Raw genomic sequence first — 25184 nt, 5'->3', positions numbered from 1 at the left:
ACACTTTTTCCCCTTCAAAAATTAAGGGGAAAAGTGTGTGCGTCTTATGGAGGGAATGCAGGCTTCTTGGCTTCAGTGATAGCAACGCGAAGCCTCTGAAGCACAGAGGGAGAGCTCCGCCCGCGCTCTGGAGACTTTGCGTTGCTTTCGCTGAAGCCGTGTGAAGCCTCTAGAGCACAGTGCGAACTCCTGCTGCGCTCCAGAGGCTTCAGGCAGCTATCCGCAAGCCTTCGGAGCGCAGCGGGAGTTCCCGCCGCGCTCCAAAGGCTTGCGGGTGGCCGCCTGAAGCCTGCACACCGATCCCTCTTGCTCTCCAGGCTTCGCTTCGCTGGAAAGGCGCTGCACAGTTTTCCCTCTCTGCGCAGCGCCCCTTCAGCGAAGCGGGAGAAATGGAAGGGGTTCCGTTTCTCCTGCCGCTTCGCTGAAGGGGCGCTGAGCAGAGAGGGGGAGAATTTTTTCCCCCTGTTCTCCCCCTCCTATGGTCTGGTGCATCCTATGGTCTGGTGCGTCCTATAGAGCGAAAAATACAGTATACAAAATCATTGTAAACAGGTCAAAACATTAGCACGATTTTAAACACACTTGTAACGTAACAAAATGTATAGATAACTTAGGAAGATGAAATGCTGTATGGTGTTGATATGCAGTTGAAAACAGAGTCAAAAGGACGCATGGAAGGAATGGGGAGAAGCCAGGAGATTCAGAGTAATCTCAGGATGTGGATTTTGTATGGTGTTTTGGGTGTATGTTTATTTTCTTTTTTCTCTTTCCTTTTCTTTCCTTCTTTTTAAAAATCAAATAAAAAGATTATAAAAATAAATAAATACACTGCTTGGCAACAGCTCTCCAAGAATTCAGACAAGGTTCCGCCCACCATCAGCCCTGCCAGAGATGCTGGAGATTGAATCCGGCCCTTTCTGCATGCAACGCTCCCCACCTGAAATCCCGGAGAACTGCTGCCAGTCAGTGCAGACAACACTGAACCAGATAGTTGCAGTTTGCACAACCCACTAAGGAAGGTAATAAAATTCAATAAACAGTAAAAGTCAATTGAACATTTGTTAAAAATCCAATTAAAACTTTTCAGTTTGATTATACAAAATTGATCCAGTGACACCAGTTTTTGGAGCTCTGATAGTCACGGGCACTCAGTTGCCTCCTAGTGCCCTCCGCCAGGTAATTCCACCACCCACACCACAGAGGGGGCTACTGCCCACTTAGGGAACCGCTGGGTTAGGGTCCTAAAAGTACGTTTCCGAGCAAAATTCAAAGTGTTGGTGCTGACCTTTAAAGCCCTAAACGGCCTCGGTCCAGTATACCTGAAGGAGCGTCTCCACCCCCATTGTTCTGCCCGGACACTGAAGTTCAGCTCTGAAGGCCTTCTGGCAGTTCCCTCCCTGTGAGAAGCAAAGCTACAGGGAACCAGGCAGAGGGCCTTCTCGGTAGTGGCGCCCGCCCTGTGGAACGCCCTCCCATCAGATGACAAAGAGATAAACAACTACCAGACTTTTAGAAGACATCTGAAGGCAGCCCTGTTTAGGGAAGCTTTTAATGTTTAACAGACCACTATATTTTAACATTTTGTTGGAAGCCGCCCAGAGTGGCTGGGGAAACCCAACCCAGATGGGCGGGGTATAAATAATAAATAATAATTATTATTATTATTACTAAACAGATTGGACACACTGCCCCCTGCTTCCCCCTAGAGACCCAGCTGTATAGAAGAAGAAGAGTTTGCTTTGCACCGAAGGAGATGGCTTACCTGTGAGTCCAGCTCCTGCAGCTCCAAAGAGCGACCCCATGACAGCCATCCCGGCCACTGAGCCGAGGGCAGCAGCCCCAGCACTGCCAATGATCGCCGTCGCTCCCGTTGCCACCAGGGGGGCAGCCAGGCCCCCTGTCAGACCTGAAAACAGAGGGATGCTGTTTCAACTCCTGGCAGAGGGTCGAGGGAAGGGAACGTCAGACCTGGGAGCAAAGGGCAGATCCCCAGGCTCGGTTGGCAGAGAGTGAGGTTCTTTAGTCTCAGGGTCGAGGGTTTGAGCCCCACATTGGGTAAAAGGGTCCTACACTGCAAGGGGGTTGGACCAGATGATCCTCGTCGTCCCTTCCAACTCTAAAATTTAAGATCCTATGATTCTCCTGCCCTTGGGAGTCTCTCATTCCCAGGCTGCACACCCTCTCTCCTAAACCGTTGAAGTCATTAATGCTGCAGACCAAAGCCCACAATTCGAAAAAGAATTTCTACAAAAAAGAAACTTTTGTCCAGACTTTTGTTATTAGACTGGGAAGCAAAAGACAAGCTTTTTATAGCCTCAACGACACACTGGGCAATAGATATAGGACACAATATAGATTTTAACCTCTGAAGTTTACAGCATGTTCTTCTTTGAAAGAGAACCACTTGAAAATGATTTGCAGACGGTGCCGTATTTTTCGCTCTATAAGACGCACTTTTCCCCTTCTAAAAAGTAAGGGGAAATGTGTGTGCGTCTTATGGAGTGAATGCAGGCTGCGCAGCTAAGCCTAAAGCCAGAACAGGGAGACGGAGCGCTGCGCTGTTCTAGCTTGGGGATGGCTGCGCAAAGCTTCCGCAGGGCAGAGGGGGGAGGAAGGCACCCTGATACCCTGCGGAGGCTTCAAAGGCTGTCCCCGAAACCAGAATAGCAAGAGGCTATCCCAGAAGCCAGATCCCTCCTGGGGTTCAGGATTTTTTTCTTCTTGTTTCCTCCCCCCCCCCAAACTAGGTGCATCTTATCGTCCGGTGCATCCTATAGAGTGAAAAATACGGTATTTAATTCTGAGTGGGCTTGCTAAGATGTGTAAGACTGAATCAGATAAGTGCTGGAGATGCAAAGAGTTTGAGGGAACGTTCTTTCATATGTGGTGGACTTGTAAAAGGGGGAAAGAGTATTGGGAAATGATTCATAATGAATTGATAAAAAGGTGTGATTTCATATTGTAACCGCCCTGAAACCTGTGGGCATAGGCCAGGACAATATACATATTTAATAAATAGTAACTCCATCGTAACTCTGCCTTCTTTCAATGCAGGGACGGGGAACATTTGGCCCAGGCATGCTCCTGAGCGACGGTTCCCATCATCCCTAACTATTAGCCATGCTGGCCAAAAGGGGACTGGTTGGAGCTGGAGTCCATCAATATCTGGAGGGCCACAGGTTAACTAGACTGGGTCTGGAGGAGCAAGTGGGTCACATGAAGGTTAGAAGCCGGCTGCCCCTAGCTGGCGCGGACAATAGATGGGGGCGCGGTGTCACTCACCTATTACTGTTCCCCCACCAACAGTCGCCAAGCCGATCAACAGGTACCTCTTCAACCTCCTGTTTTTCTCTTTCTTCTTCCGCGCAGCTGCGGCCGTCCTGGCAGTGGCAGAAGAGATGGGTGTGAGAGTCTCAACAGTACCTACACTTCGGAACTCCCTGCCTATTGATATCAGGCAAGCCCCTTCATTGAACTCTTTTTGGCACCTTTACAAACTGGTTCCCACCTCCCTTCTTTTAAGAAAAGGGCTTTCATAGTGCTGCGCTGCTTTTGCCCTCTGTACTTTAACACACTTGGTTTGGTTATTTTAAATTGTTTCAATTCTATTAGAACTGGATTGCGTTTTAACTATTATCTATTATGTTGTTGTTTTTTCCTGGGATGCGGGTGGCGCTGTGGGTTAAAGCACAGAACCTAGGGCTTGCCGATCAGAAGGTCGGTGGTTCGAATCCCTGCAATGGGGTGAGCTCCCGTTGCTCGGTCCTTGCTCCTGCCAACCTAGCAGTTCGAAAGCACGTCAAAGTGCAAGTAGATAAATAGGTACCGCTCTGGCGGGAAGGTAAACGGCATTTCCATGCGCTGCTCTGGTTCGCCAGAAGTGGCTTAGTCATGCTGGCCACATGACCCGGAAGCTGTATGCTGGCTCCCTTGGCCAGTAAAGTGAGATGAGTGCCGCAACCCCAGAGTCGGCCACGACTGGACCTAATGGTCAGGGGTCCCTTTACCTTTATTATGTATTTTTAGCAACCTGAGTTTAATCTGTGTGGCTTTAACTTGTGTAATCTGGGGGGAAAGATAGGGAATAATAATAATAATAATAATAATAATAATAATAATAATAATGCTGCTGCTTACTTTTTATGGCTGAAAAAAAACCCCCAGAAATTATAATGGTAATAAAAGAACAGTACTGGCAACGCTTACCTTGAAAATCCTTCCTAGCGATTTGGCAGCTTGTGTAGTGAAAACAGCAGCTATTAAAATATGTACACAGGCAATTTCCCAGAAGACCAATAACAGCAGCTTAAAAGTATTTGTTTAAGGGAACAACCCAGCACCTCTGGCTGGCAGCTGATTTTTCATAGGGACCAGACTTGCCATTGCGCAAGGTTTCAAGGACACCTGTGGCAAAGGGGTTCTTAAAACCCTTCCCAGCATCAGGACGTAAACAAACGTTGTGGTTTGTTTGTTTTTTAATGGCTACTAGCCACAATGGCCACGCCATTGGCAGCAATCCTTCTGAATACTAGTTGCTGGAAGCCGCAGGAGGGGAGAGGGTTATTGGGGCGTGATCCCTACTTGTGGGCTTTCCAACTGGGGCATTTGCTTGGCCACTGGGAGAAGAGTATGCTGGACTAGATGGTCCACTGGCCTGATTCCTTGCAGGGCTCTTCATATTTTCTTACAAAAGAACTCTCCTTCCTCAGAGGACTTTAAGGAGAGGTTGGATAAGGAGAGAAGATGTCATGGATGCTTTAGTTGAGATTCATGCACTGCAGGGGGTGGTTGGACTCTAACCCATGGGGTCCCTTCCAGCTCTACGATTCTATGGTTCTATGAAAGCATCTAGAAGAGGAAGAAATGGAGGCAGCGAGAGATTTTACTTTCTTGGGCTCCATGATCACTGCAGATGGTGACAGCAGTCACGAAATTAAAAGACGCCTGCTTCTTGGGAGAAAAGCAATGGCAAATCTAGACAGCATCTTAAAAACATAAAGACATCACCTTGCCAAAAAAAGGTCCGTATAGTTAAAGCTATGGTTTTCCCAGTAGTGATGTATGGAAGAGAGAGCTGGACCATAAAGAAGGCTGATCGCCAAAGAATTGATGCTTTTGAATTATGGTGCTGGAGGAGACTCGTGAGAGTCCCATGGACTGCAAGAAGATCAAACCGATCCATTCTGAAGGAAATCAGCCCTGAGTGCTCACTGGAAGGACAGATCGTGAAGCTGAGGCTCCAATACTTTGGCCACCTCATGAGAAGAGAAGACTCCCTGGAAAAGACCCTGATGTTGGGAAAGATGGAGGGCACAAGGAGAAGGGGACGACAGAGGACGAGATGGTTGCACAGTGTTCTCGAAGCTACCAGCATGAGTTTGACCAAACTGCGGGAGGCAGTGGAAGACAGAAGTGCCTGGCGTGCTCTGGTCCACGGGGTCACAAAGAGTCGGACTAAATGACTAAACAACGACAACATGAAAGCATCTCTGGGGAAACAGCCTTACTCAGATTCCTCCTCCTCTTCCTCCTCTTTCAGGCACTCAAGAAGACGCTCCTCCGAAGCTTCCAGTTCTGCCGGGGGAATCCTCAGCAGCCAGGTGATGTGGGAAAGGAGCACCCTTGCCCGGGCGTCGTAGGTGCCTGGAAGGCAAGGAAAGAGCCAAAGGCCATCAAATGTGGCCGGTCAGTGTATTTCCCCCCCCTTAAATTTTATTTATGCTTTTCAGATCTATGCATTTCACTAATTTTACAATCATTACAACATTTCAAAACCTGACTTCCTTCCACCTCTTTCTGCGGTTCCTTAGATTTGTTTTTAAGATCTTCTGCATATCCAAATTAACGCAATTTGCTCATTTATTCATCTTTTTTAAATATATACTCTTATAAAACTGCAGGCTATTACAATAAACCTGCCAATGCTCTTATCTCTTTACAATTTATCTGTAAATATTCAATAACCATTTCCATTCTTTTATTTAAAAAATTGTTATCTTGATTTCTTATTATTTCGGTAAGTTATTTCACCATTTCTGCATATTCTATAAATTTTCTTCCTTTGCTGGGACTTCTGCTTTTTTCCATTTTGGGGCAAGTAACATTCTTGCCGCTATGGTAGCATACATGAATAAGTTTCTATACAATTTAGGTAGTTCTGTCCCTATAATTCCCATCACTTTCCGTTCGACGGGATGGCATGATGAAATTTCCCCAATGAACTGTTACCAGAACGCCAAAACCCCCATACTTAGACAGGCTTAGACCACCCAGTCTTTTGTCTAAGGCAGTAGTGGGCAGCCTTTGGCCCCTGGGGCAAACCAGGTCCTGTTTGTTCCTGGACATTTAAGCTAGGACCAAGAACCAGCAGAAAGCCAGTACAGTACAGTGGTTAGGCCAGTGATTCGCAAAGATTTTCAGGCCACCACCTGCTTGGTTCCATAAACTCATCCCCAGTCCCCTACCCATCCTTTTTTTAAAAAAAGCATTATTCAGAACAGCAGTTTCCACAAGCCACTAAGGAAGAAATTCAAAACAATAACAATTCATTGAACATTGATTCAAATCCAATTGAAACTATTTAAGGCAGAGGGCCTACTCAGTAGCCATGCCCACCCTGTGGAACGCCCTCCCATCAGATGTCAAGAAAATAAATAACTGCCTGGCTTTTAGAAGACATCTGAAGGCAGCCCTGTATAGGGAAGTTTTTAATGTTTGATGTCTTATTATGTTTTAATTTGTTGGAAGCCACCCAGAATGGCTGGGGTAACCCAGCCAGTTGGGCGGCATATTAATGATAATAATAATAGATTAATTCAGCAAAACTGATTAACTTGATGCCAAAATACTCAAAGTCTGATAAGTCATTTACATCTCCAGTGCCCCCTTGCAGCTCCCTTGCCTCTTATTGTCTGCCGAGGTAATCCTTATTGCTCTATAAGACTCACTTTTTCCCTCCTAAAAAGTAAGGGGAAATGTGTGTGCGTCTTATGGGGAGCATGCAGGCTGCGCAGCTATCACAGAAGCCAGAACAGAAAGAGGGATTGCTGCTTTCACTGCGCAGCGATCCCTCTAGCTGTTCTAGCTTCTGAGATTCAGAATATTTTTTTTCTTGTTCTCCTCCTCCCAAAACTAGGTGCGTCTTGTGGTCTGGTGCGTCTTATAGAGCAAAAAATATGGTAATCCCCACTTTGGGAACCAATGGTTTAGAGCATGCATAGGCAAACTCGGCCCTCCACATGTTTTGGGACTACAACTCCCATCATCCCTACCTAACAGGACCAGTGGTCAGGGATGATGGGAATTGTAGTCCCAAAACATCTGGAGGGCCGAGTTTGCCTATGCCTGGGTTTAGAATGTTGGACAATGGCCTGGGAGAGGCCAGGGTTCAAATCCCTCCCACCTGGCTATGAAGCTCATTGGGTGACCTTGGGCCAGTCACTGCCTTTCAGCTTAACCTACCTCCCAGGGTTGTTGTGAGGATTGAATGAGGAGGGGGGGAACCACGTACAGGGGTACCTCGGGTTACATACGCTTCAGGTTACATACGCTTCAGGTTACAGACTCCGCTAACCCAGAAATAGTACCCCAGGTTAAGAACTTTGCTTCAGGATGAGAATAGAAATTGTGCTCTGGCGGTGCGGCAGCAGCAGGAGGCCCCATTAGCTAAAGTGGTGCTTCAGGTTAAGAACAGTTTCAGGTTAAGAACGGAACTCCGGAATGAATTAAGTACTTAACCCGAGGTACCACTGTATTCCAGTTTGAGCTCCTTGGAGGAAAAGGTGGGATAGAAACGCAATAAACCACATGAAATCACACCACATTTCCATGAAATCATTTCCAAGACTGTTGTCCGCTTAACAGCTTTTTATTTTTGATAACAACTCAGAGGAGAAAGGGGGCCCTCAAATCTCACTTACCGTCCTTGAGAGAGAAGGACACAAGATCCTAGAACATAAGAGGGGGGGGGGAGAGAGAGAATAATGAGAACATATTAAAAAGGGAAGCCCTTTAAGTGCAGGTTTCTGAACGTGCACAGAAGTCTCAATTTAAAATGTACTTGATCTTTGGCATTGATGTGCTGCATAGTTAGCCATAACCCCTGCAACCCACAGCTAATCTGTCAGGGAACTGCCATCAGTGCCGGAGGGAGAGAGCAAAATCCAGAGGGATTCCAGAGAGCATCCCGGGATTGGGAGAGGCAGCCCATCTTCTGGGGAAGAGAATCAGCGTAGCACCAGTGGAGAAGGGGGGCAGATGGGGGAAGCGGCGAGGTGGTCCCATGACTCCTTGCCGGGGACCAGCGGGGAGAGTAGGGGTCCTCCGCTGCCTACGCCATCCTTGCGCAGAAGGCTTTCGCGCAGAGAGAGTAGGAGGAGACTAGGCGTCAAAGAGCTTCTTTGCTGGAAGAAGTTTAAGAAACGCCGACTGACGGATTCTGCCAGCGATTGAGACAGCCACGGGTGAGTGGCTGTCCGGGCAGAAAAGGTTCACTCAGGCAACCCAGCCAGGTGTTTGCACTGGCTTACGCACGAGCGACCCCTAGAACCATTACATAATCCCTTCTCTGAGAAAGTGTGGGTACCCAAAATAAAATGAAAAAAGAAGGTTGTGTGCAATTTTATTCTCGTTCAGGCTAGGCTAACTTATGGTCGGCGGATGCTAAAGTCCTTCCTTGCAGAGTTAAAACTTGCTGCCATAGGAGGTGGCAATGGCCACCAATTTCCATGGTTTTAAAAGAGGACTGGGCAAATCCACGGAAGAGAAGGCCACTAGCCACAATGGCAATATCCTGCCTCTGAATGCGAGTTGCTGAGAACCACATGTGCTGTGTTCAGGTCCTGCTGTGGGGCTTCCCGTTGGGGCATCTGATCAGCCACTGTGAGAACAGGAGGCTGGCCTGAATGGGTCATTGGCCTGATCCAACTTCCTTGGCATATCAGTGGCATAGCTGTCAACTTTTCCATTTTCTTGCGAGGAATCCTATTCAGAATAAGGGAATTTCCCTTTAAAAAAGGGAAACATTAACAGCTATGAATACCTAAAGGATCCATTGAAGGTGGAAAATCTGAAATCTGTGGTAGCTCAGGACGGAACAGCTGCTCAATGGTGCATGCACTAGTTATCTCCAGCTTGGACCACTGCAATGCGCTCTACGTGGGGCTACCTTTGAAGGTGACTCAAAACTGCAATTAATCCAGAATGCGGCAGCTAGACTGATGACAGGGAGCGGCAGCCGAGATCACATAACACCGGTCTTGAAAGACCTACATTGGCCCCCAGTACGTTTCCAAGCACAATTCAAAGTGTTGGTGCTGGCCTTTAAAGTTCTAAACGGCCTCGGTCCAGTATACCTGAAGGAGCGTCTCCACCCCCATCGTTCAGCTCGAACACTGGGGTCCAGCTCTGAGGGCCTTCTGGAGGTTCCCTCACTGCGAGAAGCAAAGGAACCAGGCAGAGGGCCTTCTCGGTAGTGGCACCTGCCCTGTGGAACACCCTCCCATCAGATGTCAAGGAAATAAGGAAATATCTTACTTTTAATAGACACCTGATGGCAGCCCTGTTTAGGGAAGTTTTTAATGTTTAATGCTCTATTGTTTTTAATATTTGGTTGGTAGCCGCCCAGAGTGGCTGGGGAAACCCAGCCAGGTGGGCGGGGTATAAATAAATCACCATCACCGCCACCACCATCATCATCAGAGGGGCCTATTCAAAGTATTTCAGAAACAAGCTAAGCAACCACTTGGCTTATGCATTGTTAGTCTTAAGTTATTTTGGGGGAAAAACAGCTTTTTCTAACAAGAGGTCAAAAGCTACATTACTAAAAGTTCGCAGAGGTCCATCTTGAATAAAATCAACTGCGTATAGCTGGAAAACTAAATATTTTTTCCTTCTCGCTTTCTTTCTATTTAAAAAGCATAGCAACTTGTCTGCAGATTACTAAAGCGCAAGTAGGTGGAGGATCTGCACCAGAGATCCTTCTGGTTAATAATAATAAATAAATAAATAAATAAATAATTATTATTATTATTAATTTTTATTTATACCCCACCCTCCCAAGCCAAGGCCGGGCTCAGGGCGGCTAACAAGCAATAATAAAAACAAGTTGAATGAATACAACTTGAAAACAAGATTAAGTTAAGTCAGTCTCAGCAGCAGCAAATTTTTGCCAAAGCATTATAACCTTTTCTCGACTTGCTAAGCAGAGAATGTGGATATGGAGATGGAGTCGAACCTGTTAGGATATAGTTCCATTCCACCTTAAAAGGCACAGGCATGACTGTTGTGTGTCACATGCCTGTTTACTTCCAGCACAGGCTTGCTGGGAACTTCTGTTTGTATATTGATTTTGCTTTATCTGCTGTTGGCTTGGACACGAAGAGAAGCAGACATGTTTTTCCTTTGTTCCTGAACTATGCTGAATAATGCTTATACATGTCTCTGTCCGCCACTTCTGTTGTGAGAAGATTTATTCACTCTGCTGATAAAGCGTGCCAAGGCTCTAAAGGTATCCAAGGATTGTGTCGCTGTTTGATGCTGTTCCAAGGGAGACCGGAGTTCGCCCGGCTGGTGGCTGGTGGCTGGAGCCAGCTGGGGGCCTGCCTGATGCCCCCGTCTCCCCGGCAGTATCCCAACAGAACCTACCTGTGTGATGATGCTGGGGTCGTCTTTCATGAGCGGCTCCTTCAAGAGGATCTGCGCAAAGGTCTCCGTCCCTTCGCCCCCCAGACCACCGACAAACGCCAGCATGGCAGGGAGGACGGCATCTGAAAGCTGCAGCCATTCCACCAGGCTCTCCACAAAACCCGTCCTGTACAGCCTTCAAAACATACACAACAAAGAAGGCAAAAATGGTAAGCAAGCAGGGCCCAACACAAAAGCAACTCTCCCCTCCTTCCCTTTCTGGTATTCAGAAACAGCATTGTCAAAAAAAAGGCGAAAGATTTATACGATCTGAAGAGAAACCAGAGTATAGTTGGCCAAACGGTGTCAAAGAAGGATAGAACTTTTTTTATGTATGCCACAGCAGCAGCAAGAATTCTCATTGCGAAGCATTGGAAGACACAAGATCTACCCACACTGGAAGAATGGCAGACGCAATTGATGGACTATATGGAACTGGCGGAGATGACTGGCAGAATCCGAGACCAGGGAGAAGAGTTGGTGGAAGAAGATTGGAGGAAATTTAAAATTTATTTACAGAAACATTGTAAAATTTTTGAATGTTGATGGCATTGATTTGAATTGAAGGGGTTCTAGTAATAAGGTTAAAAGTGGACTCATAATAGATAAATAGATAAATTAAATAGGGTTGATGAATTTGCTGAATCAAATTTCAAAAGGGATACAAAAAAGGGAGATGTGAGGAAGTCAGGAAAATAAGTTAATCAAAGATGAGAGATTAAAAAAGAGGGATTTTTGTTTTTCCCCCCCTCTTTTTTATTATTTCTATCTTTTTCTTTTTTATGCTTTAATGTCTGTATTTTTGTATTCCGTGATTTTCTATTATTGTATTTTTGTCTTTTTGTACTTTCTGAATTTTTTACTTCTAAAATCTAATAAAATATTATTCATTAAAAAAAAAACCAGAAACAGCATTGTCTCTGACTGCAGAGCAGAGCAAAAACCATCCTTGCTAGTAACCATTGATAGACCTCTCGTCCTCCATTAATCTTCTTTTAAACCTTGTTTTCCCCTGCTCTGGAGGGTAGGACTCGAACCAACGGCTTCAAGTTACAAGAAAGGAGATTCCGGCTAAACATCAGGAAGGACTTTCCGACAGCAGGAGATGTTTGTCAAGTGGAATGGACTCCCTCGGGAGATGGACCCTCCTTCCTCGGAGGTTTTTAAGCGGAGGTTGGACGGACATCTGTCACAGATGTTTCAGTCGAGGTTCCTGCACTGCAAGGATCCCTTCCAACTCTACAATCCTATGATTCATCCAAACTGGTGGCCATCATGTGGGAGGGAGTTCCACAGTTTAACTCTCTGCTGTGTGAGGAAGGGCTTTCTTTCATTTGTCCTGAATCTCCCAACACTGAGCTTCATTGGACGCCCACAGGTTATTGCCATACGAGAGAGAGGCAGAAAAGCTTCTCTCTAGCCAGTGCTTCTGTGATGCGTATAATTTTACAAACATATATATATAAATTTATTAGTTTTTTAACATACCATTTTCAACAGTAATTAAACATACTTTTACAACTTATTCAATTTTTTGACTTCTATCAGTTCTGTCTGAAAATTTTCCAATCTAATCTCTTAGTATAAATTTCTTACTTTCCCTATTACATTAAAAACCCATAACCAATATCTCTATTCTTTATCTGCTTTGTAACACTTCATAAATCTCTCCTTACAAAATTTCTTGTAGTCCTAGTAGCGTAATTTGTTGGTTACAATTGCTCTTCAAATATTTCATATACTTCTTCCAATCTCCTGTAAATCTCTGGTCCGGAAGGTTTCAAATCCTTCCTGTCATTTTGTCCAATTCTGCAGAGTCCATTAATTCCGTCTGCCATTCTTCTTTCATAATTTTACAAACTTCTATCATGTCGCCTTTTCCTCGCCTTTTCTCTAAACTAGAAAGCCACAAGCGAGTTTGAGGAAACAACCTTTCCTCAAAGGAGTCGCTGCATCTCCTCGATCATTTGAGTTGTCATTCTCCAAAGCTCCTTCTCCCCTCATTATTTTTACAACCCTGTGAAAAACGTTAGGTGTGGAGATAACAACGGCCTCAAGTTCACCTTGGGGAGCTTCCTGGCGGAGTGGGGATTCTCCCCAGCCTATTGCATAGGCAGCCAATGCGGTGCCCTCCATTAAGTTGCAGACTACAACTCCCATCAGGGACGCGGGTGGCGTTGTGGGTTAAACCACAGAGCCTAGGGCTTGCCGATCAGAAGGTCGGCGGTTTGAATCCCGACGACGGGGTGAGCTCCCGTTGCTTGGTCCCTGCTCCTGCCAACCTAGCAGTTCGAAAGCACGTCAAAGTGCAAGTAGATAAATGGGTACCACTCCGGCGGGAAGGTAAACGGCATTTCCATGCGCTGCTCTGGTTCGCCAGAAGCGGCTTAGTCATGCTGGCCACATGATCCGGAAGCTGTACGCCGGCTCCCTTGGCCAATAAAGTGAGATGAGCGCCGCAACCCCAGAGTCGGCCACGACTGGACCTAATGGTCAGGGGTCCCTTTACCCTTTACCTTACAACTCCCATCATCCCCCTCCATGCCGTCAGGAGGAACGAGCACAGAACAGAGCAGAACCTGCATTCTCTCCTTCGCTCGAGCGCCTACCTTTCCTCTTCCTCGGGAAACAATGATGCCAAAGAGACTGCGCAGAGGGCCGCATAGGCAAACTTCCCTGGATCGCCCAGCTGCCGGCCCACGCATTTAGACACCTCCTCCTTCTCCGGCTGTGGCTGCGCCAATCTTCCCCAGGGCCTCCACCGCTGCTGGCGGTTGGCTGCCATTTTCACCAGCTGCTGCAAAAACCAGAGATATGTACAGGGAATAAACATGCAAGAGAATACACACACACACGAATATACAGTTGTACCTTGGTTCTTGAATGTAATCCGTTCCAGAAGTCCGTTCGACTTCCAAAAATGTTCAAAAACCAAGGCGTGGCTTCTGATTGGCTGCAGGAACTTCCTGCACTCAAGCAGAAACCACGTCAGATGTTCGGCTTCCAAAAAACGTTCAAAAACCAGAACACTTACTTCCTGGTTTTCGGCATTTAGGAGCCAAAATGTACGAGTACCAAGGCATTCAAGAACCAAGGTACGACTGCACAGTCATACCTTGGGTTACAGATGCTTCGGGTTGTGTTTTTTCGGGTTGCAGACCGCCAAAACCCGGAAGTACCAGAACGGGTTACTTCCGGGTTTCGGCGGTCACGCATGCGCAGAAGCGCTAAATTGTGCTTTGCGCATGCGCAGAAGCACCAAATCGCAATCCGTGCATGCGCAGACCTGTCGCTGTGGGTTGCTGACGCTGCGGGTTGCAAACATGCATCCCGCACGGATCACATTCGCAACCCGAGCGTCCACTGTATCTAAAACTTTTCTCTATCCATGCCATGGATATTAGGCAACCCTAATACATAGAGAAACCTCTACTGGGTCGATGCATTTGAGAAGTTGTGGCCCCCCTTTATGAATGCTAATATTACTGGGATAAAGGTGCTGTTCATCTGTACATGAGATTCATTTTTCAGGGTCTTGCTGGTGGAACCAGAATCTGCCTCAACATAAACCCAACATGCTGTCTGCACTAGGCTGCAGAAGTCTCAAAAAGCGCATCTGTGCTCCAGAACACCTATGGGATTACAGAGCCTGTTTTGTACTACGTTGATTGCTTTAAAGCTGTCAATAAACTTTCTTCCATATAGCTGCAATGGAGAAAACTACGCATTGGCTGACATTTCGATAAGGACATGCCTTTATTACACATATAGTGGAACTGTCAATTCTAAGACAGCCATCGTCACAAGCCTGCCAAATCTGACAATCAAATCACACTAATATTCTTTCTTTATGTGAAGACGACTTTTAATCTCACTGTTTTTCCTTTCATGACCTGGATTTTCTTACTTGATCCGGACGTAACTGTGCTTATTTTAGCTATTTGTTTTGTGTGTGTTCATTTCCATCTGTTGTCATAATTGTTCTCTGTTTTATATACATTATAAAATGAAATTTTAAAAACTCTTCACTACCTCCCCACAAAAAAACCCCAATTTTCCTTTAAAAAAAAGAAGACTTGTTCTAGGCTAGATCCTAGATCTCATAATTATAGTAGAGCAGATTTTGATTGAATGTTGGCAGAGGCTTCTTGATGGCTCGAGCATTTTGATGGAACCAGTGACTTTACAGTTTGTCTCACCCTTGGTGGCAGTCTCTGAGCAGAGTGGCCAGACAGATGTGGCACAGGTTCGTGATCCAATAAATGAAGACTGCAGTGAATTCCAGACAAGATGCTCAGCGGGGTCTTGTCTGACAAGGCAGCATGAAAGCAAAGCATTTTAAAACTGACAGAATGGAACCTACATAGCCCAGCTCAGTCTATCATCTCCTCCTAACAGGGAGTAAGGTTGTTGTTGTTGTTATTAAAGATTATTATTTCTTAGAAATTATACACCACACGGTTGCAAAAAAAAAAAAAAGTTTATAAAAACGATAAAACAATAACATTATCAGCAAGAAAAATCAAAAATAATTTAATACTTACAAAAAGTTAAAGTAAGGTAAAAGGTAAAGGGACCCCTGAACATTAGGTCCAGTTGTGACCAACTCTGGGGTTGCTGCGCTCATCTTGATTTATTGGCTGAGAGAGCCGGCGTACAGCTTCCAGATCATGTGGCCAGCATGACTAAGCCGCTTCTGGCGAACCAGAGCAGCGCACAGAGACGCCGTTTACCTTCCCGCCGGAGCGGTACCTATTTATCTACTTGCACTTGACGTGCTTTCGAACTGCTAGGTGGGCAGGAGCTTGGACCAAGCAACGGGAGCTCACTCCGTTGTGGGGATTCGAACCGCCGACCTTCTGATCGGCAAGTCCTAGGCTCTGTGGTTTAACCCACAGCACCACCCGCGTCTCAAAAGTTAAAGTAACTGTAGGCTAAAAACTAGCATCAACTTTTTAAAAATCTAAAACTCTGGAGAGCCACTGCCAGCCAGTGTAGGCAGTACTGAGCTAGATGGACCAAAAGTCTGCTCAGTTTAAGACAGCATCCTATGTCTTGAGAGAAGGGGCACAGCTTAATGCAGAAGCTCCCAGGTTCTGTCTCCAAGGCTGGGAGAGACTCCTGCCTGAAAGTCTCGAGAGCCGCTGCCAGCCAGTGTAGGCAGTACTGAGCTAGATGGACCGATGGTCTGAGTCTGGATAAGACAGTTTCCGAAGTCCACTTCCTCTGCCCAGGTGTGCCTCCTTTTACAGACCAACCTTCCTGCTTCCTGGAGAGAGGCGACCTTGAGCATCCCGCATGCTCCTATTTCGTTTATTTTCATTCTCCTCTTTTCTTTTTTAACAACCTCCCAGTTCTTGACATTAGCCTGAAGGACAGCTTTGCGTCCTGATAACGCAAACGTCGCCCAGAGTAAAAATTAAAAGGTGTGCCGCAATCTCGCCTGTGTGTACACACACACACACCCCTTTACGGCATCAAATCCAAACAGAGGGAGTATTGTGCAAGGACTCGAGACTGACTTCAATAGCCTGCAAAACTCTGTTCCTCCCCTGCTCTGTATTTTCCTCCTTCTATCGAAATATTTCCAGCAGTATCTGAAACCCTGGGGAGCAGCTGCCAGCAGGTGCAGACAATGCTGAGCTAGATGGACTAGTGGTCTAGCTCCTATGCAATTTGGGGGCCAGAGTTGCCCCCCTGCCTTTCAACCAAGCAAATTATAAACCCTTCAGCCTGTTCATCACATCACCGGAGGGAAATATGTGCAATAGCTAGGAGCTTCCTTGCAGCTGCACTACAGGTTACTAGGGACTAGTCACATCATTTCGATTTTTAAATTTGGAGTTGTGGGGGAGGCAAACGCCAAGTGGTGGCTGGTGCCCATTGGGCAGGTGGCAGGGAGGCTGGAGTTGGCGCCAGAGCCAATGGCAGGTAGAGCAAAAGAATTCTAGTTCTGTCCCCTTCCTCCAGGCAAGCATTATAAAGGCAATACTGAGATTAAAGGCCCTTTTAGCCCCCAGGGAGTGGGCAAATAAAAGTCCCCTACCCCTATTTAGCTGACCCTAGCAACACAAAAAACTGGAAGCTGCCTTATACAGAGCAAGAACGTTGGTCCATCTGGCTCAGTACTGCCTACACTGACTGGCAGCAGCTCGCCAGGGTTTTATGTAGGGAACATTAACAGACTACTGGGAGATGCTGCCCTACCAACTAAGTTACAGCCTTTCCTAGTTTGTCTTGGCGGGAGTTTTTTGATCACCTGCTTTTGAGGCAGGAGGGTGGCTATGAGCAATTGTTGTTGTTGTTGTTTAGGCTGCTCATGTGATTTTGAATTTCTTTAGTGGGGGAGGGATCGGGGCCAGGAGGAAGAGAAGTGAAAGAGGAATGTATACTGTAAAAGGAGGGGAGGAAATCATATAACCTCGTGAAATATGTCCCATGGCTGCTCGTGATTAGCTGTAATAAAACTGTTCCCATCCTTTAAGGCAAGGGTGCCCAAACTTTTTTCAAAGAGGGCCAGATTTGATGAAGTGAACATGCGTGAGGGCCGACCAAAGTTTTAACCCAAACTTTTTTTAGGATTTTACCCGAGGACGTATACTGCCACAGGGGCCAGATTAAATCGGATTAGGCCCCTGAAACGGACTTTGGAAATGCCTGCTTTAGATGGACTATATGGAGTTGGCTGAAATGACCGGCAGAATCCGAGACCAGGGAGAAGAGTCGGTGGAAGAAGATTGGAAGAAATTTAAAATCTATCTACAGAAACACTGTAAAATTACTGAATGTTAATGACGTTGGAATGAAATGAAATGGTTCTAGTAATAAGGTAAAATAAGAATATGCAAGAAGGGATTCATATCAGATGAAAATTTGAAGTCAGAATATGTGAGGATAAATAATTAAGGGTAAATTAAGAGGGTATGAATTTGCTGAACAAATTTTTAAATGGAATACAAAAAAGGGAGGTGTGAGGAAGTCACGAAAATAAGTAAATGATTGTAAGATTGTATAAAGAGGGATTTTTTTAGTTTTTATTTTTTCTTTTTATGTTAAATTTTGGTTTTTGTATTTTTGTATTTTTTTGGTGTGTGTGTGTTATTATTCTGTAACCCTTTTTTGTTAAAAACTTAATAAATATTATTTTTTTAAAAAAGGAAATGCCTGCTTTAAGATTAGCCTCTGGAACTCACTCCCACAGGAAGTGGGGAGGGGGCACCTACTTGGAGCGCTTTGAAGGGTACTGGACAATTTCACGAACCAGAAGCCACCAGTGGCTACTAGCCCCAGTGGCTATGCTCTGCCTCCACGGTCAGAGGCAGCAATGCTAATAATAATAATAATAATAATAATAATAATAATAATAATAATAATATTTTTTTATTTATACCCCGCCCTTCCCGGTTCAAAAACTGGGCTCAGGTCGGCTAACAACAAATTTAAAACACTTTAAAACATTTAATTATAAAAGCAGCGCAAAATACAGTATAAAAACATGAATAACAATAAAATTAAAAAATCAATTAGATAATCCCCAGGGCTAGCTGGCTGAATTGGTCCTACTTGGGCCAGCGAGGAGGTCAGGGGAGAATTAGCTGTGGGGTCTCAGAGTGGGTGATCTTCATAAAAGGGAAGGGGGAGGGAAGGGAAGGGAAATAAAAGATCAGGGTGAATTCAAATTAAAGGCCAGGCGGAATAGCTCTGTCTTACAGGCCCCGACGGAAGGAGGTTAAATCCTGAAGGGCGCTAAATTCTGAACACCAATTGCTGGAAACTACAGGACGGGAGGGTGCTCTCGCCCTGTTTGCAGGTTTCCCATAATGGGCATCTGGTTGGTCACTGTGAGAACAAGATGCTGGACCAGATGGGCCAATGGCCTGATCCAGCAGGCCCTTCTTATGTTCAGGCACAGCGGAAACTGACAACGCTTTCCTTTCACCTTCAAACGAAATGAAAAGGATACAGGGAGGTGAAGGTGTCTAGACATAAGAAGAAAAGGGGTTAAGCCCCAAGACCAGCCGTGTCAGGATAGGATTGTGCCTCTGGCCCATTGCAAAGCGTGGACCAGCATCTAGGGCAGACCCTCCAAGTGCCCCTATTTTCCAGGGACGTCCCTGATTTAGAGAAGCCGTCCCGGTTTCTGATTTGATCCTGGAATGTCCCGCTTCTCCTTAGGATGTCCCTATTTTCATTGGAGGAATGTTGGAGGGTGAATTATCCGACCCCATAGCCATCTGAAGGCAATCCTGTATAGGGAAGTTGTTGTTTTTTAAAATATTTTAAAATGTTTTTATATGTGTTGGAAGCTGCCAAGTGTGTCGGGTATAAATAGTAAAATTATCATTATTTTCATTGAAGAAATGCTGGAGTGTATGCTAAGGCAGGAAGAGTGGCTGGGGTAACCCAGCCAGATAGGTGCGGTATAAATAAAATAATAATAATAATAATAATAATAATAATTAAGATTGTCTTCTCTGGGGTGCAGCGGTGACGTTCAGAGTAGAGTGGGAGAAACTTACAATTCCCCAAAGGGTGGAACACATCTTAGCTGAAGTTCTAATTACAGGGCTTTAAAATTGTACGTGGGATTTCAGTTATAAAGCAGGTAAAAAGGGGTTAGGGGGTGGGGGCTTCTGAGGAATTTATTCTTCATGTGACAATAGCAGTGACTGAAAGAACGCTCCTATTTTCAGCAGTGAAAAGTGTGGCAATACCACCCCCCCACCCCCAGTCCATGAATCAGCCATGCCTTCATTTTATTTTTTAAAAGATTTAAGAGGGGCATTGTGTCTGGAGCCATCCGTCTGTCCGTCATGTCCACAACAGAAAACAAAGGGTGGAAATCGAAGGCTCTTTCTTGCCACAGACACCATATGGTGATCAATAGGGACTAGTCACATCATATTGCTTTTGTTTAATATATATATAAAGAGAAGCTCATGGAGCGACCTGCTGACTTTTGGAGCCTCTTACTATTTATTTTAATTTTATTTATTTACTGAATTTATATACCGCCCTATACCTGGGGGTCTCAGGTATAAAATCAAGATACAGTGGTACCTCTAGATACAAACGGGATCCGTTCCGGAGTCCAGTTCGCATCTAGAGGTAAACGTTATCTAGCGACGGCACGGCTTTTCGCCGCTTCTGCGCATGACGTCATTTTGAGCGCATGCGCAAGTGGCGAAACCCGGAAGTAACGCGCTACTCGAACGCGTTCAACTTGAAGCGTATTTAACCCGAGGTATGACTGTACAAAACCACAAAACACATAATAAAAATAAAAACAACAACCCAATAACCCTTTCAGTGGGAACAGGAATGCCTTTGCATATAAAGATAATATGGCATCAGTGACATAGTAAAAAGAAATATGCAAAAATGTTTTAAGAAAAAAGGGTAAGACCAGAGTAAAATTATGTCGGAACTAAACAAAGGATATAAGGGATTAAGTTATAAAGAATATGTAAGAATGTATTTAAAAAGAAAGGGAAAATAGAAGACATAATACGTTGGAATGTATAATATTGATTAAGATTTGAAAGAGGCTAAGGAGCTGCTAAATTTGATTGAGTAAAGGGGAATGCAGGAAAGGGAGACGTGAGGAAGTCAGGAAAGAGGGTTATAAAGATAAGAATTCAAAAACTAATTTTTCTTTAATTTTTGTTCTTTTTTACTTTCTCTGTTATATGTTTTTATACTGTGTTTTTTATGTTGTTTTTTATTGCATTTTTCTGTTGTTTTGTTGGATTATAATACCTGTTTCATTACATAAAACCAAAATAAATATTTTTTTTTAAAAAAGGAATGCCTTTGCATTTACACCAGAACGTCCTGAAATTGTTGCAAAAAGAGGGGAGCAAAATTACTGTGTTTTTTGTTTTTTAAGCCCCACCCAATGCAATTGCTAAATACCATTTGAAACCCACCAGCACCCCCCTTCTTTATCCCTCCTAATATTGGGGGGAGGGAAAGTCTGCTACTGTACAGCAGAAAGCCACCCCCCCACCCCCTTTTTTTTTAATTAAGGAAGTTTCCCCCCACCACACCCCGCCTCTAAATCCTCTCCCCTCTGCCTCGAAACCCCACCTGGCCGCCCTCGAGGTGGAAAACGGCCGCATCCGGACTCCCGACTCGTCCCCGCCTCCCCCGCGACGTCCGCCGGCCGAGCGATCACTCCAGTCCGAGGCTTCCAAAAGCCGGTTTAGGCCCCTCGTACGCCGACAGCTGCGCCAGAGCGCTACTCTGAGAGGGCAGTTCCGGCAGAAACACGCGTAAGCGGCACGCGAGGGAGCGGGAGGCTGCGCAAACTTCGTAGCAGCGGACGGAAGGAGAAAGGCTCTCAAATCTGGACTTGGACTTTGCCTTCCGATAGTTTCATTTTGGGGTGGGCGGAGCATGCAAAAAAAGGCAAAAACCTGCCTCTCATTTCGGGGAAGGGAATTCCAAGAGGGGGTTGCCCAAGATTGCAAGAGTTTGGAAAAGTTTTTTGAAAAATATATTTTAATTGAAGAAACATAAATATAAATATATTTTAATAAAAATGAATATATATATATTAAAAATAAATAAATAAATATATAATAAAAATACATATATATTTTAATTCATATGTATTTTAATCCGTTATCTGCAGATTCCTTCTTATTGAATGTTTATCTAATGCAGTGTTTCCCAACCTTTTTTGGGCAAAGGCACACTTGTTTCATGAAAAAAATCTCGAGGCACACCACCATTAGAAAATGTTTAAAAAATTAACTCTGTGCCTATATTGACTATATATAAAGTACAGTGGTGCCCCGCAAGACGAATGCCTCGCTAAACGAAAAACCCGCAAGACGAAAGGGTTTTCCGATTTTTTAGCGGCTTCGCAAGACGAATTTCCCTATGGGCTTGCTTCGCAAGACGAAAGCCCATAGGGAAATCTCCGGGACAGCGGGGAACCCTTCTCCCACCGCAAGCCCTGGGAACAGAGGAGAAGCTGCGCACCTTCCCCTCTGTTCCCGGACCTGTCCTGAAGGCCTGCGGCGGGAGGAGGGCTTTCCTCCCCACCGCCAACATTCAGAATGCTGTTCTGAATGTTGGCGGTGGGGAGGAAAAACCCTCCTCCCACCGCAAGCCCCGGGAAGAGAGGAGAAGCTGCGCGCCTTCCCCTCTGTTCTGGGACCTGTCCTGAAGGCTTGTGGTGGGAGGTCCGGGAACAGAAGAGAAGGTGCACAGCTTCTCCTCTCTTCCCGGGGCTTGCGGTGGGAGGAGGGTTTTTCCTCCCCACCGCCAACATTCAGAACAGCATTCTGAATGTTGGCGGTGGGGAGGAAAGCCCTCCTCCCGCTGCAAGCCTTCAGGACAGGTCCGGGGCAGCAGGCTGCTATCCGCAGCTTGGAGAGCCCTGCGGGGAAGTCCTGCAGGGCTCTCCAAGCTGTGAATGTCTGCCCCGCGCGAGGGGCGCTCTGCTTAAGAGCGCCCCTCGTGCAGGGCAGCAGGCTGCTATCTGCAGCTCGGAGAGCCCTGCGGGGAAGTCCGGCAGGGCTCCCCAAGCTGCAGATGTCTGCCCCGCCCAAGGAGCGCTCTGCTTAAGAGCACCCCTCGTGCGGGGCAGCAGGCTGCTATCCGCAGCTTGGAAAGCCCTGCGGGGAAGTCCTGCAGGGCTCCCCAAGCTGCAGATGTCTGCCCCGCCCAAGGGGCGCTCTGCTTAAGAGCACCCCTCGTGCGGGGCAGCAGGCTGCTATCCGCAGCTTGGAAAGCCCTGCGGGGAAGTCCTGCAGGGCTCCCCAAGCTGCAGATGTCTGCCCCGCCCAAGGGGCGCTCTGCTTAAGAGCACCCCTCGTGCGGGGCAGCAGGCTGCTATCCGCAGCTTGGAGAGCCCTGCGGGGAAGTCCTGCAGGGCTCCCTAAGCTGCAGATGTCTGCCCCGCGCGGAGCTCCCGCCGGGCGCGCAAGGCTTGGGGCGGCAGCCTGTTGCCCGAAGCACAGGGAGCCCTCCGGAGGGCTCCCCGTGCTTCGGGCGAGTGTCTGCAAGGCTTGCGCGCCCGGCAGGAGCTCCCGCCGGGCGCGCAAGGCTTGGGGCGGCAGCCTGTTGCCCGAAGCACGCGGAGCCCTCCGAAGGGCGCCCCGTGCTCCGCGCTGCCAGCTGCCGCCCCAAGCCTTGCGCTCTCGCCCGCCTCCCTCCCACGGCACACCAGGCAACGTCTCGCGGCACACTAGTGTGCCGCGGAACACCGGTTGGGAAACACTGATCTAATGTAATAGTATGTTTTTCAAAAATATAAGCTGCACGGTGAAAATATGCCTTTACATCAATGCATCACTAAAGATTGTTTAATAGTCCCTATACATGTTTAATGTGCTTACGGAAATTGCCGTTACGTTTCCATACATTAATGGTTTCCATACATCATTAATAAATATAAATATTGCTTTGTAAGTGTTAAATCACAACCTAATTGTGCTTCAGAGTAGGAAAGACTTCTATATTATTTTCCCTTTCTCTCTTCCTCATTTTTTAATTTAAGAAACAAATAATCTATTCTTTTCCTGGGATTTCTTTTTCAAGTTATTGCGTTAACCGGATTCCAAGTAAAAGGTTAAATACTTAGATGACCTCCGCCACCCAATAATAACTGGATAAACTGGGCTCCCTCTTTAAAAACAGCAGTGAGGAACCTTTTTCAATCTGAAAAAGGCCACATTCTCTTCATGGGAAGCTTCCGGGGGCCACATGTCAGCAGAGGGAGGGGTAATAATAATAATAATAATAATAATAATAATGTATTATTTATACACCAACCATCTGGCAAAAGCAGGCCCAGAAAGACAGGCTTGAGGGGCCTCCATTTGTTTTCTGGGCTTGAAGTTTGGCACAGGATGGTGATCTCGGGAATAACCCACACAGGTCCATAGCTGTCAAGTGTCCCTTATTTGAAGGGACAGTCCCTTATTCCAGCGCCGTGTCCCGCTGCTGTCCCTTATTGATAGATGTCCCTTAAATGTCCCTAAATGATGTCCCTTAAATTTCAAGGGTAGCAGCTCCTCTCCCTCCCTCCCTGCCGGTCGGGGAGGAGGGAGGCTTCAACTGTGTTGCTTGGCTATGTTGCTCACCCAATAAGGAGTCTAAGAACAACTGGGGGTGGAGCTTGCATGCCTTGTGTGTGGCTAGTTAATGCAAACTGGGGGTTTTTGAATGCTGGACGCCATTTTGTTGCATGTGCTGCTGCAAACTTTGCAGTGCAAAGCCAGGCCGGGGAGCCATCTTAAGTTGAGGCTGCATAGGCCTTGTGGTGCATGTGATTCAGATTCTATTCAGTTGAACCTCTGGTTACAAAGTTGGTTGGACAGTGTTCTCGAAGCTACCAGCATGAGTTTGACCAGACTGCAGGAGGACAGGAAGACTGGAGTGCCTGGAACAGGTGAGGCTGCAGGTCCCTTATTTTGGCTGCTGATCCCTTATTTTCAAGGCTGCTGGTCCCTTATTTTCAAATCTGTAAGTTGACAGCTATGCACAGGTCTGTCTGTCCTCTAGCCAGCATTGCTCTTCTCTGGCAGACAGATTTCTATTTTTAAAAATTATCATCCTACCATGGTGAGATGTGTCGCATACATTTCTATTTAAATCACAACCATTATTTTTAATTGTTCACCTGCAAATAAAGGAGCGTGTGGAACTTTCTGTGCAAATCTGCCGCCCCCCCCCATGATGTGATTCCTCATTTTCCCAATGCAGAAACAGTCACCTTGCCTATATACCGTATTTTTCTCTCCATAAGATGGACCAGACCATAAGACGCACCTAGTTTTTTTAGAGGAGGAAAACAAGGGGGAAAAAATTCTGAACGAAACAATGGATGAATGATTTTTGTGGTTCATGCTGTGGCCATGGACATGTGATCTGATGGTGAATTTGGGGTGACCCAATGCCAAAATCCTGAGGATCCATGTGGAACCGTGCTTTGTAACCACATTTTTGCACCATTGCAGCCCCACACAACAGTGGATGCGTGATTTTTTTGGTGCAGGCTGTAGCCATGGACATGCTATGTGATCTGAACGTGAATTTGGCGAGACCCAATATAAAAATCCTGAGGATCCATGGGCTTTTACCTCCCCTCTCCCAGGCAGCCTTCGCTAGCCTCCCTTATCTCTTCCGATCCCACCGATCAGCTGTTTCCTTTCAATACTCCCTTCCCTCTTTGCCTTACAGTCTTTTCCTTAGCTGGAGCAGCTTTTTGCTCCTCCTTTCCTTCTAATTTCTCTCCTTATTGCTTTAGTCTTCCTGTTTCCCCCCCTTTGCAAGTTTGCTGTCTTTACCTCCCCCCTCCCAGGCAGCCTCCTTTATCTCTAGCGTTCCTTATCTCTCTCCCCCGATCGGCAAACGATCAGCGGCTTTGTTTCAACACCCACTTCCCTGTTTAATAAAAAAAAGCATGATCTGCTTTTCGCCCCTGGGCAGTTCGGCTCCAGGGACCACGCATTCGCTCCATAAGATGCACATACATTTCCCCTTAT

General features: G+C 46.2%; 2 protein-coding genes across 6 annotated transcripts in view; one reads left to right on the top strand and one right to left on the bottom strand.

Moving 5' to 3' along the window:
* TMCO4 (transmembrane and coiled-coil domains 4) overlaps window positions 1-21035 on the bottom strand; it is a 44290-nt gene extending 23255 nt beyond the window's left edge. The window contains exons 1-7 of one of the 3 annotated variants that reach the window (XR_014158748.1): window positions 20773-21035; window positions 13293-13480; window positions 10645-10819; window positions 7920-7947; window positions 5508-5643; window positions 3283-3380; window positions 1763-1906 (exon numbers count right to left, since the gene is read on the bottom strand). Coding sequence is in view for 2 of the 3 variants with exons in the window: in XM_081871013.1 (XP_081727139.1) it covers window positions 1763-1906; window positions 3283-3380; window positions 5508-5643; window positions 7920-7947; window positions 10645-10819; window positions 13293-13468 (757 nt within the window). In the remaining variant the exon portion in view is untranslated. The remainder of the gene's footprint in view (window positions 1-1762; window positions 1907-3282; window positions 3381-5507; window positions 5644-7919; window positions 7948-10644; window positions 10820-13292; window positions 13481-20772) is intronic. The other 2 variants (XM_081871013.1, XM_081871014.1) reach the window with 2 other exon arrangements.
* A 2822-nt stretch (window positions 21036-23857) lies between these two features.
* Window positions 23858-25184, top strand: part of LDLRAD2 (low density lipoprotein receptor class A domain containing 2) — a 472593-nt gene continuing 471266 nt past the window's right edge. For all 3 annotated transcript variants that reach the window (XM_081871213.1, XM_081871209.1, XM_081871211.1), the window contains exon 1: window positions 23858-24088. In XM_081871213.1, the coding sequence (XP_081727339.1) occupies window positions 23863-24088 (226 nt within the window). In that variant the 5' untranslated portion in view covers window positions 23858-23862. The remainder of the gene's footprint in view (window positions 24089-25184) is intronic.

The sequence above is a fragment of the Podarcis erhardii genome, assembly GCF_964252035.2.
Source record: "Podarcis erhardii genome assembly, chromosome: 7".
NCBI classification, from domain to species: domain Eukaryota; kingdom Metazoa; phylum Chordata; class Lepidosauria; order Squamata; family Lacertidae; genus Podarcis; species Podarcis erhardii.
Note: the sequence above shows the minus strand (reverse complement) of the source record. Positions and strands in the feature narration are given on the sequence as shown.